At 37.7% G+C, this 13,986-nt stretch overlaps 1 protein-coding gene across 1 annotated transcript in view; it reads right to left on the bottom strand.

The window, feature by feature from the left end:
* Positions 1–13,986, bottom strand: part of COL14A1 (collagen type XIV alpha 1 chain) — a gene marked incomplete at both ends in the record, with an annotated part of 120,352 nt that overhangs the window by 59,217 nt on the left and 47,149 nt on the right. Inside the window, 6 exons of the mRNA XM_082499253.1 lie at positions 3,557–3,699; positions 4,503–4,574; positions 5,729–5,861; positions 8,978–9,117; positions 10,204–10,330; positions 11,995–12,134. Of these exons, the coding sequence (XP_082355379.1) occupies positions 3,557–3,699; positions 4,503–4,574; positions 5,729–5,861; positions 8,978–9,117; positions 10,204–10,330; positions 11,995–12,134 (755 nt within the window). The remainder of the gene's footprint in view (positions 1–3,556; positions 3,700–4,502; positions 4,575–5,728; positions 5,862–8,977; positions 9,118–10,203; positions 10,331–11,994; positions 12,135–13,986) is intronic.

The raw sequence follows: 13,986 nt of genomic DNA, 5'->3' as shown, positions 1-13,986 counted from the left end.
GCAGCGGACATAGTAAAAAAAAAAAAAAAAAAAAAAAAAAAGACAAACCAATCCTGTTTCCTGCACCAAACCGGTGCTCTGAAGTGATGTTGGAAGCAACAGTCCCCAGGTCCAACCTCATATTTTGGACCCTCCCTGGCCCACGTCCATTGTGTGAATCTATCACCTGAGCCAGAACCTCACATATTTGGCAAGCAGTTGAGACACCTATAAGCCCTTTAAACTCAAGGGAAAAAAGCAGAACTGGAGCCTAAAAGTGTTTTGTTGTTTCAGCGAAGACTGATGCATGTGATGATGGCAGAGGAAAATTTTCTGAAGCACATACTCAGAAAAGAAAGCTCTTACTAGTTTTAATACTCCAGGATACATTCAAACTACTTCCAATTTTGGCAAGTGACACACAGAAGGAAATTAATCTAGTACACCCAGGTGTTGAGACCTGTCAAAAAAGTACTTCATTCATCGATCAAAACTGGACAAAACCATCTAAAAACACGTGCATGAAAGATTCTCATGCTCAACTCTTCCATACACATACTCAAAACATACAAACCAAGTTTCTGAAAAAAGAATCACCATTTTTTTTTAGGTTTCTTTAGGAGAGGGGATGCAAGCATTGAGCTCTCTTTTCCACATGTGCACATCAGAGATCTTCTACGGAACCATAGTTTTCAACAATGAGAAACATTCTTGGCTTTAAGGAAAAAAAAAAAAAAAACAAAAAACACAAACCACAACCTGTGATCCTTCCAGTATGCACAGCACACCCAAGAACATATATGCAATTTAGGGCTTGACCCTTCTGTAGTGAAAAGTATTCTATTACATTTCCTAGTCCCTGATTTTCAGCCAATTGCATCAAGGATTAAAAAGCTTATTAATATTTTTATGGAAAGGGAGGAGTAACTGAAATTTATATCACTAAAATCAGAGCCAAAACACTTGAGCATCCACTACAGAACTGTAACGCTATAGTATATTTAAGCCCAAATTCCACAAAACTTTTCTGTTCTGCTTAAGAAATGTACTTAAACATATAAACACTCCCCTAAAAATTGAACATCTGTGTTGTTTTATTGATATCTGTGTTGCACCTCTCACGTGATTGAAACCATGGGATAAAATATATTCCTTCCATTTAAAATGTACTTAAAATTAAGTATGATCTTACATCATTCCTTATTCAGTAAAGTATTTATGAACGTGATTAATTTCAAAGATGAAACATGGTTAATCTGCTGAATTGTGACCAAAGATAATAAGACATGAGAGTGTACTTAAAATTAAATAATTTGCAGAATTAGAGCCAAGATACCTACCTAATCTCACAATTTTATAATTTTCTTTAATGAGCTTTTGAGTCAACTCTAATATTGTTCTGATAGCCAGAATTTGAATACCTTTCCTCTAGAGTCTTAATTTCCTTTTAAAATAATAGTCGCTGAATACTGAAACAGAACTACATTTATTCATAGAATCATAGAATGGTTTAGGTTGGAAAGGACCTTGAAGTTCAAGTTCCAACCTGCCTGCCATGGGCAGGGACACCCCCCACTAGACCAGGTTGCTCAAAGCCCCACCCAACCTGTCGATGAACTCTTCCAAGGATGGGGCATCCACAACTTCCCTAGGCAACCTGTTTCAGCATCTCACAACCCTCAGAGTGAAAAATTTCTTCCTAATATCTAATCTACCCTCTTCCAGTTTGAAGCCATTCCCCCTCGTCCTACCACTACATGCCCTTGTAAAAAGTCCCTCCCCAGCTTCCTTGTAGGCCCCCTTCAGATACTGGAAAGCTGCTATGAGGTCTCCCTGGAGCCTTCTCTTCTCCAGGCTGAACAACCCCAACTCTCTCAGCCTGTCCTCAGAGGAGAGGTGTTCCAGCCCTCTGATCATCTTTGTGGCCCTCCTCTGGACCTGCTCTAACAGGTCCATGTCTTTTCTGTGCTGAGGGCTCCAGAGCTGGATGCAGTACTCCAGGTGGGGTCTCACCAGAGTAGAGTAGAAGGGGACAATCACCTCCCTCGACCTGCTGGCCACGCTTGTTTTGATGCAGCCCAGGATGCAGTCAGCTTTCGTCCAATATCATCCAACTAAATTTGATTACGTTTCCCAGAGCTGAAGACTAAATATGGGATCTGAATTTCAGAAACTTTGGGTTACTGTCGGAAGAACAGTACAGTTTTTGCCATTATGCTGTGCAAGTTTGCCACCTTATTATGTATTATGCTATCATATAGTCAAGATAAATTCATAAAGAAAGTGTTCCAGTCCAAAAGGAAACCACAAAATTGAAAATTCATTTTCAAATTATAGTTGAAAGAGATGGCTAAAAAGTAGTTTTCTAACAAGGTCTCATAAAAGATGAATGAAACCAAAATGAAAGGACTGATTGATATTTTTCTAGAAAAAAAGATATTCAACTAACTCCTTTTAATATTTTTTTATTGATATAGTCTGATACATGGCTAAAAATGTCAGGTGCTAGACATCAAAAAGAATGTCCCATATTTTCAGTAAAACTGTTCCACAAACAGAAGTGAGTCACATGACAGACAGAAGGAAAATAATATGGGGATATTTTTGCATTCTGAGCTATTTATTAAGAAAGTAATCTTGATGTACACAATTTAATCTCTTACATAGAGCTATCTCAAAATTTTACAATGGTTTTTCTGGAAAAAGAGCACTGTAATATTAAGATTTCCCCAATTGTCTAAAACAAACAAACAAAGAAAACCCCACACACTGAAATTCTGAAATTATCTGAAAAATTGTGAAATCTTGAAGTAATACAGTTAGGCCACCTTTCCTTTATTATTTGCTGTACACACAAAAGAATACACGTAGTACTCTTCATTCTTTCAATTTTTTTTCTCAAGTATTTCAAATCTTGATCACCAGAAACTTTTTTTTGTGTAAGATAATTTTAATTTTGATCATCACACAGTATTAGAAAAACAAAAAAAAATATTCTGAGGCACTTAGATTTAAAAGCGCTGCCCTTAACGTAACATGTTCAGGGTAACAAGCAGTATGAAAACTCTGCATTTGAACTTTAATTACATTGCTTTAGCATAAAATGAGAATTTTAGGGAAGGACAAAACTGCTAAATAAAAAAAAAAATTACTTAACTGTTTGTTCAGGACAATCTTAAGAGTTGTTAAAACACTATCTCAGGATAGAAAAAGGTCTAGGAGTAAAAAATTAAAACCAAAAAGCAACAAACAAAATAACCCAAAACCAAACACCTTGAAAAACTTAAGACAAATTTTAAAAATACAGGAAAAAGACGAGAGCTAGTCTTTTAACTGCGACTTCTTTAAACATACGTGTGACTGGGCCTTGATCTTACATTTCACTGCTGTTGCCTGCAGTGCAGCAGGTGCTATATGATTAAAACTTTGAAGTTCAAAATTACAGTAATACCAAATATGGATCTTTACTAATTGCAAACAGGGGCATCATATAAGGAGAGACCGTGCCTTAGTAATTATTAAACAAACTTTTCAAGCTTATGAAGCCATTCACAAAACCCATACAGGCCATTCTTACCGCTTCCTCAGCACGGTCACCTTTCGCAGTGAGATAGGTCACTCTGAACTGCTGAACGTTGTAATCTGAAATGTCCCATATCACCCTCAGACTTGAGGTTGTTTCATCATCTATAACAAGGTTTCTGATTCCTGTTCGAAAAACTAAAGCCAAAAATATTTAATGAATATTTTCTCAACTCTATTTTTACATTTAAAATTGTGCTAATTATCACCTAGTAGCTGCAAGCTCTACTGAAGTCACAGTGGGTCTGCAGATCCATGGTGGGACAAACCCATACCGTTCAGTTATACTTGGGATTAATAACATAAAAACTTTAACCACTTAATAAAATAATAGTTACCTATACTGACATTATCATATATTACCCCATATACTTTGTTTATATTACTTGGCTTATAGAACTTCAGAATAATCAAAACGCCGCTGCAGCTAGAATGCTACAGAAGAGAAATAATTCAGAACTGTTGTGACTTAAAAGTCAGTCTTCTAATTCCAGGGAAAACAAACAGAACACTCAAAACTAAACAAAATTCTGAAGAGTTTCCAAGCTCATATTTATAAAGGGAAAGAGAAAAGAGAGCTGAATTTTCCAAATTAGTCTCTGTACTCGTATGTAATATCGCTGGTATCATTCAGAGTCCCTATGCTCTGTTATAGGCTGGCTCCTCATCCACACACAACACACGCAGGAAGCTGGCCACATGCAGAAGGGTGAGGCAGGAGCACGATAGTGGTCACCTTTCACCAGTGGCAACCCTTGCCTGGGACAGATCCCTCCATAAGATCTGCCATGGCAGCATGCTGACCCCATGGACCATCAGGAACTGGGGTTATCAGCTCCTCGGTAATATCACAGCTCTCTGCCCCCAGATCTGGGTGTGCTTGTGGGAAGCCTTAGTTCTTTGCGTTCAGCATTTCAACTGTTGACATTTGTTCTGTTTACCTGCTGTGGTGGGCTTAGAAGTTGTGGTACTGGTGGTAGTCATAGTGGTAGGTATTGCGGTAGTCCTTGCAACTGAAAAACAATACTCAGCTCACTAACAATTCACCAAGACATGAAAGAAGCCACAGTATTTCTCTTGTATTTCTAACTATGACAAAGAAACTATGTGTTCACACCTACAAGCATCCCACTTACTTCAGGCATTTCAGAGACTACAAGGGAAGGATTCATTTAGTTTACTTTAGGCAGACATATTCGCAGGACTAGCACCAAGATCTACAGATAAGACATAATTATAAACTGTACAATTAAATAACAATGCATATAGTTTGCCACATTTCTGGTTGAACTATGCATAATGACTTCCACTTTGACCATTTGTTAAGGTTGTCAGATTAATCGAATTGAGGTCTATTTAAGGACGTTTCATTTCTGTCCAAGTCACAAATAGAAACTACACTCAGCAACGCTGGGCAATACCAGCATCATTTGGAGGGGTAAGAGCTTCTTGTCTTAACAGAAGTTTCAGGATTAAGCCTGCAATTAAATTACTAAGAATCAAATAAACTTTTGAATTAACACACGAAAAATATAGTTGTTTACTTAACCAAGTAGCTATCTGTAAAAAGAGAGCAATCTACCTGACAAGTTGGCCACTCTTTTGATTAACAACTACAAAATATACTATACATGACTTCATGTTTTATCTCTGTTACTTCCATGTTAATGTCACAGGATGCCTGAGTAAGCTTTTTGGACCACTATTTCAGCCAAGAGTGAATTCACCTCTAGTGAGTATAAGTTACGTAAATAAGAATGAAAAGGGTATACCGTAAATACCAAAGATCTTAAATAAAATTCTTGTAAATTATTTACTTTAGAACATTTATCACACACACACACTCTAATATATCTTCTCATAAAGATCCTTGGTCAAAAACTAAATATTGAAATGTAGGATGAAAGAGTATCTACCCAGATCCAAAGGTTATTAATACCACAGCTCAGATAGGGAGCCAAACCATCATTTTGATTCAGTGCCATCTACCACATAGTATTAAATAAGAAAAGCAAAAAATACAGTCAGCAAAGCTCCGGTGCTAAACCACCACATTCTTCAACACTATAGCTACTCAAAGATGGACTATATTTTAAATACAAGACATATGAATTAAAATTAAATCCCTTATACATCTCTAAAAATTACAATCAAGAGTTCGTCTTACATGTAGCTCCAAGAACAGCAACAACTTCACTTTCAGTTTCATCATCGAAAACTGCCAGCAAAGAAACTTCATATTCTGTGTTGGGCAACAAACCCTCAATAACATGACTGTCTGCGTCTCCATTTATGACAACCTAAGTAACACAGCAAGATTAAAGAAAATCAGTTCTGCATTTGATTAATTTATATGAATTAACTGAAATGAAAGAAGGAACACAGATTCTCCTTTAAAATAAGTGAAATCTACACTCAAATCTGCCCAACAAATTTATTAGCTATGTTGAAATAAGAAGTATCATAGAGTACATACGGAAAAAGCACTGTTAAGAATACTTAAAGATTATTTATTATTTTGTGGCTGTCTCAATTATTCTAATGTGTAGTCTTACACTTTCACTCACAACTAATTAATTGCTAAAGCTGACCATATGCATTTCATTTGAAAAATCACTAAAATTCAAGATATTCATCAATGAAAGAAACATAACAGGGTAGATTAACTTTCATTCATAGTTCTACCATTCAAGCACTGTTATGACAAATGTATTCAGCTTCTCCACAGCCTTACAAAATTCTGGTACTATACCAGAATTATAATTTGAGTTATGGTTCCAAACATCTGAATGAGACTTGAAAGAACATTTGCTGCAGACTTGGGGATTAGGGGAGATGTGCTGATCAGAAGTTTCCTATATGGTGTGATGTTTTAAATAGTAATTTTCCTCATTTCTACCCATGACAGCAGCAGAAGATTCACATGTGCAATGTTAACTGTAAGCAGAAGGTTTCACTGAACATTTTTGTGCGTTTCATTTATTTTGTTGGAAGGGATCAACAGATGGGCAGGAGTTGGAGCTAAAGGCGCTGTAAAGCACAATGTCAGGAGGCTCAGCGGTAATTCTGGTGAAATGGGCTGACTGGTTTTGGGAATAGTTTTTACTACAATACTACAACAGAACAACCTTTCCCTAGAATAACACTGGCAAGTTTATAAATTGGCCACTGTACACACAGAATCAAAGTAAGACTTATAATGGAAATCAAACAATAGACATATGCTGCATAAAACCTGCTACAGCAGCTAGCAGAAACAGTGAATCACACTTTATTCTTTTAATTGTCACAGGAGATTTCCTGAGTTGGTCCTGGGGAAGAGGGACCCATAAAACAATCACAGACCTTCTGAACTCAGATACAGAAAACAAAAGCAGAAAGAAATTAGTTGGGGCCATGCCTTCCACAACTATCAAATAATGAATTAGGCATCCCATGCTGCACACTTTCTGGCACAGCTTTTCTCGGGAAAATTTCTGAAACAAGCTTGAGTGAATCTAGCTGTTTACTAAGTAGGTGTAAGTAGTACCTTCCTTTCTAATTCCCCAGAGCCTCTAGTCATATATCAAATCATTATAAAATACCTATACATAGTTACTATCTTACACATACTTTGGCATACTTTCTGAAGCGTAACTTCCATCACCCTCCACTCCCTGCTAATTTAGCCCACAGAGAAGACCACAAAAAAAAGAACACGAAGTCCTGAACTTTCGAGTGGAGAGGACAAATAACAGAAGCAAGAATAGTAACAAGCACAGGAATATAACAGCATGCACGCTCTACTGTAACATAGAAATAAAAGGTTAGTCTAAAATTTATCCTGGGTCTTTAGTGCTAACGCCCCACTAAATACTCCTCACCCGCGAGCAGTGCGGGTGAAGTAAGCGGAGAGGGGTGTAATTCTCACCACCACCCCCTGACCCCACTCAGCTAATTGGCAAGTTGGGTCTTGGGAGAAAGACAGAGGGAGTGCATGTCATTTCTCTGCATGACTGATCACTTAGCTGGGAAAGAAGCTTAAAGAGGCAACAGCCTGGAGGTATTGTGCTATCCTAGGCCCGACCCCATTAGAGAGGTCATGCAAGGAGAACAAGAAAGCAGCTCGGGTATTTTTAATATTTCAACGTACTAAAATATCAGGGCCTCCAGCAGTTCTCAGTGAATACAATGAACAAGTGGAACCTTAACAGGTCAAATATTTCTTGATCGTTTATTCTCACACTCAAACACAGATATCATAAATCCACTTAAAAATGCACATGGCTTAAAGGGATTCACTGACAGCTACTCACTGGAACTTAAACAGAAACTAATCAGTTCATCTATTGCAGGAGAAAATGCTAGGGGATGACCTGTGTCCACTCACTCATCTGCCAACCACTTCTTTTTCCTGCTCACCCCTGTAATTTCTTTCTTTCTAGCGTGACTACCTTTCGCCAGGTGAAAGGGAGGAAAGAATCAGGCTAAGCTAAATTTACAGAGAAAATGCCACATAACCTAAGCAGGAATGACTGCTTTCTGCCCTAAGGGATGACAAAATGATGCGTGAAACCTAGGGCCAGGTGGGAAATGTCGTCTTCCCCACCAAGTTCTGTACCCAGATTAACAGTTTGGGGATGCGGCCTCTTTTCACAATGCTGATGCCAAGAGAACAAGATGTTTGAAAGAGTCATTGAAAACTGAGAAGTACAAAAGAAGCCAAAGGAATGGGTAAAGAACGAAAGGGAAAGAGGAAATGAGACAGACTACGAAAGATGAAAATTTGGGAAAGGGAGAGAAAGTGTCTTTTTCTGCTTGGAAAAAAGAGAATAAGCCAGAAAAAGCTAAAGGGACAAAGAGTCATTTAAAAATGCAGACTGATGAAAATCCCACTATGGAGCAGACACACAAAGGCCTAGAGCAAAATATACAGCGTGAGGGGGAAAAAGAGAAAGAACCATAAAGAGGAATAAAGGAACAATCTAATAAATTAACTATGTGTAAGCTTCTCCCTTTGTGACATTACATAACTAAGGCTTAACAGGCAATTTTACTGTGGCCAGCGCATTAGACAAGCATGGAACCTCATGCGAGGATATCACTGCTCTGGCTCAGCTACTGTCATCATCTTCACAGCAAAGTGAAGAACATGAACCTCTAAAAACTGAAGCAGCATCAAGCAGCAATGCTAGTTCTGTGGCAGTTGCCACATTATAGATTAGATTGATTATTCACAAAACACCTTCTTTCCTCACCTCCTCTTCAAAAAGAAACTGGAATATTGGTTTGATTTTGGTTTAGAGAGCTTTGCAGTGGGGTAGATTTTTCTGTAAGTCAATTGGCCATCCGTAATTGGCAAAAGCTGCAGCATAGGCATCCTCAGAATGGAATTCTCTCTTCCATTTCACACCCTCAGAAAGTCAAGTCAACTCACCTCTTCAGAATCTCCCCCATCCAAAGGAATCCATGCCAATCTGTAAAAAGCAATATCTGAGGAGGTGGGCTTCCAGCTGACCCTAAAACTATCTGTCGATGTTTCATCAATTCCCAAATGCTGGGGAGCTGGAACTCTTTCTGCAAAATAATATACAAAAGAAAAGCGATAGTAAATTATTCTCCAAGACTTGCATAGACGGCAACATCAAGCACGTACCATTTTACGTGCAGTTTGTTACAAACAGTATAACACAGGAGGTAGATAACAAAGGCACTAGAGATTCTTTGTGCACTTATTTGTACTTAGGGAAGTGTTTTTGTAGTGGGGGGATAGTATAATGCACAATACATGCTCTTTATCTACTCTAATTGGATAAGCTTCCTTGTCCTGTCTCCACTGAAGGAGCTCCATAAAACCCTCACTCTCTCTCCTTTGCTCAGAGCTCTGTGCACCATGCTCTTTTCTTTTCCTGTACCTCAAAGCAAAGTCCCAATCTTTGCCCTTTCCAGAGACTCTGTGTGCATTTCCACTTGCAGTTTGCATCTAGGTATAAACCTCCTGTTGCTTACATGTATGTTCTCCTTCTTCTTCCAACTCCTGTTTCTCTTTCCTCCCTCCAAGTCCTTCACTTCCCATTGTTATGTTTGAAAGCATTGCTAAGTGTCATCAGCCATTTGTTTGATCCACCTCTTGCAGAACTACAGCTACAGAAACTATAACTGTGCTAAACAGACTACAGGAGCCTTAAATGTATTGTTTTCTCTGTCTAGTGTTCCAGTTTCTCTGTACATATATAAGGTTCTGTCCTTAATTGCCTAGATAGTTCACTGGTTAAATGTACGATTTAAAACTCATCACACTTCAGCTGGACAGGCAAATGCCATCACATTGAATGATGCTTCAGAAAACTGGGGAGACAAACACTTTACTACCTAATTGCAATAAAAGATGCTTTAAAATGGCTGATTTTGGAAAGACTTAAGAAATAAACTTCATCCACACAAATGTTTCCATGATATCAAGAGATTACTCCCATGAGTAAGGATGCAATTGGCCCCACAGTAAGGGAGCAAAGAAGCTGAAAACTACAATGAAAATAACAGAAAGCATTCCATATATCTGAATTCACAGCTAGAGACACTTGCTGTTACTGGTCTTACTTTCCAGTAAACCATGAGAGTAAAAAATTCTTGGAAAGCCTTCAAAAGTTTGGCAATACTTACTTGTGGTAAAGCTGCCAGTAAGTGGTTCAGATTGTCCTTCATCATACAGGGAGAAAATAGCAACAGTATACTCTGTAAGGGATGTCAGACTTTTTAGAGTATGGGTTGAAACACGACCAACTTCCACCTAGAGAAAGCATAATTTGCAACAGATATTGATCATACACTTTACATTATCAGTGTCTGAAATTCTGCTGGGTAATAATGATACAGAAAGAGAATGTCATGTAATTAGTAGAAAAATTCTGTGAAAACTATGAACAAGTATTAATTCAGGACCATAAAAGCTGACAAAAAAATCAATTAACAGACGAACTAGAGAAAAGGAAAGTTTTGTTTATGACAAACTAGGGAAAAGGAGAATTCAGCCTTAGTAAGCTTAATTCAGTAGCTAACATATCGGCACTGCGTGTTCAGGAACTCAGAAGGGGAAGGAACTTTTGGGGCTATTGAATCCAGTCCCTTATCATGGATAATCATTGCATCAACTGTTACGTTTAACATTTGTCAAAAGAAGAGATGACAGTTTCATCTGGTCTCTATCCAGGCTGCAGTTAATGTGACTTTGCCGGGGATATAAAACTCAAAGCTGTATAAACTGACAGTTTCAGTCCACTATTCAGCGCCGTGTTAGCTTGGCCCCACAGGGGAAATGCTACCAATGCAAAGCAAACACAGCAGTGCTACCTGCTCTTTGAACAGACATAAAAGGAAAAGTTAAGAGGTAGAAAAAAACCTACTAAACATTCATTCACACTATGAAGTATATTATCACAAGCCTGAGATGTTCAAATACCACTGTGATGAGTACAGCCAGATGCATTACCTATATTGAGGGTAATCAACAGGAAGAGACCAAGTGATTTCTAATTTAAAATTTAAGGGATCTAACAAAGAAAAGACACAAAATATTGCACAGGTATGCTCTCTTCTGAACTCGGGAACAGTTTTTTCAGGTTTAATAAAAATATTTCATCTTGCATGGATGAAAGGCCAGATATGTCTCAGAAGAAACATAATTACACATAACTACTCTTAAAGACTTTTTGGATGGCTGTTATCCATGACAACTTATTTTATAAGGAATCTGGCCTGTTTTAATAATTGGACCCACTTACTGCAATTATTTTTTAAAACTTTTTCTGTATTTTTTTAGATTCTGTATTAATATCATTTCATCCCATCTTTCATTTTATCACAGAATTCACGCTGCTAAAAACTATTATGAAGCACCTTTAGTAACAAGGCATAACTAAATATTGCATAAGTAAAATAGTAAATGCAAGAATAAGTTAGAACATCCTGGTATCACCTTACCGTTCTGTTCAAGCCAAATCCTGTTTCTAGGAAGTTTTCAATATACGATTAAAACAATAAATGTTAAGAAAAATGTGGCGAAGCCTTCAGATAGTCTTTTTGAATGAGTTTGAGTCCATGATATATGATATATTGAAAGACTTGTTATCTGGACTGAATCAATAATAAATATTTCCATAACATACATTTAGTCAAGATCCTGCACCTACAAACCATTGTCCACTTGAGTAGTTTCCTTCAGTTTATGTGCGCCAGCAATGACTGTTCTGGTATGTAAGAAGTTCAGAGTACTGTCCCCCACACATGATCCACTCCAAACGTATAACCGATACCAAGCAAACTTTCAGACTTCTTTAGCGAATCTTTTGTTACAGCTTGCAAGGTAGCTTTTGTTTGTAAAAGTTATCCTTAATAATTACAGAAGTTTGGAGAGGTCTGAGATTAGTTAAGGGAAGGGAGGAGCTAGTAATTTACCTCATTGGTTTCTGTTCCGTCTGTTTTAACATACATGATGCGATAGCCATTTACATTTTTGGAAGCAGGATCCCATGTTAGCTTAGCACTGCTGTGTCCAACATCAGAGAATTTCAAGTTTGCTGGTGGACTTAAAGGCACTTGAAAAGGAAAGAGAGAAAACGATGAAAGTGATTCCAGGTTTTAGCTGTGAAATTTTTCATGTCTTGAAAATAAACAACACATTTTGCATTCAAAAATTTGTATCACCAACATTTATATTAAAAGACCTACATCAATGGAGCTATACAAGTACTTAAAGCCAGGAAAAATGGTTTAGCTTTTTGCTTAAACAGAACTTTCAATCTTGCTAAGCACATCTCATTAGTACTGAAAAAGAAAGAAATTACATTATTGTTCATAGCAGATATCATAGCAAGACCTAACCTACACAATACTTGCAATAAATTTGTGTAAATTAATTTAATGCAACTAGATCTTTATCCTATATGCGCTTGTTTTCTATGAGTTTCCCAACAAAAATATTTCATGACAGTAGTATTTTGGAAAACAAACAAACAAACAAACAAAACTTTCTGAATCCTGAAAGTTCCTGACATAACTAACTCAGATCATCTCCAAAGATGCTGAATTTTTTTACTTCTGCTTAACCTTTACTCTTTTATTACACAAAGAAGCTGTTTTCTAAAAGCAACTCCAGCCAAAGCCATATTTAGATACTATATATTCCTTGACTGTCATGAACTGAAGGAAAATGAGGTGATGCAAGAGTCTCAGATTGCAGCTGCTTTTCTTTCACACCAGAAAAAGCAATTTGTGCTGTTACTCTCAGCAGTAGGTTCTGTATTAGCCCAATATTTCCTCTTAATTGTGAAACCTTTCTCTATCCATTCTGCCTTCACACACACACTCCTCACCAATATATGTGGACACATAAATATCAGCACTTCAGAAGCTGTTTCCCTCACACAAGAATACATGGGGAAAAGCAAAAGATAAACTCCCCACATATTATGTGGGATCTTTATTCAGGCCACATATTGACTCAGAAGCTGCAAGCAAACACCTAACCAGCTTAGGAACAGTCAAGTCAACTTGGCTATGAGGAAAGAGAAGACGGGAACACATTGAAATTGTATTAGATGGGTTTGCCACACTTTCTGGCATTCAATATATTCCTCAGAGTCTAGAGAAGGGAGTATCACGTGCTGGCTTTCCTTTCCACTTTCTGTCAGTTGTGGAATGCACTTCATTTCGCCATCCAGGCCATACCACAAAATGCTTCAGTCTCAGCTTTTTCCTTTTGGAACCAACCTCCTGACGAGGCTGCTCTCAACCAGACAGGCAGTCCTGCTGCCAGAGTTATGTGATATTTACAGTGAGTCTCGGATAAATCCTCACCCCAAAAAGAAACTCCACCCAAGAAGGAGCTTGCTGATCATGCCTCTGTTTGGCACAGAGAAAGGCTTCACTAGAGCAACTGAGATGATACAGTGGGTAGAATAATATTATTTACTAAATACAGAATATCAGATACTATATGTAATAATACTGCAAATTAGTAATACTACTGCAAACTCTCCAGGCAGAAAATACTAGGTAGACTATTCATTAGTTGGAAGCCAGAAATAATCACACTGAAAGAAATAAAAGTGTAGCTTAAATCTGAATCCAGACAGGGAAGACGTTACCATTGAACACTGACCATGTGGGAGAGGTGTGTTCATCAAGAGCTTTCTTTACTCCCAGATTGCCCCACTGCCTGATCAATCAAAGCCTGTTAGAAGAGACCTTATTTGAAAAGCTGCACATGGAAGGTCAGAATCAATCTTCTTTCATACTACAGTGCTAAAGACCAGTTACAGTTGCCTGCACTGAGTCACCCTAAAAATAAATGAAGGTTGCAGGGTAGTTAGGCTGTTTTTTTTTTTTTATTCTGGTCTGGTAACAGCAGTGATGATGGGCTAACTAACACGTTACTAGCTTCTGTGA

Source organism: Vanellus vanellus, assembly GCF_965231255.1.
Source record: "Vanellus vanellus genome assembly, chromosome: 2".
Taxonomy (NCBI): Eukaryota; Metazoa; Chordata; class Aves; order Charadriiformes; family Charadriidae; genus Vanellus; species Vanellus vanellus.
This window is presented reverse-complemented; position numbering and strand designations above follow the sequence as displayed.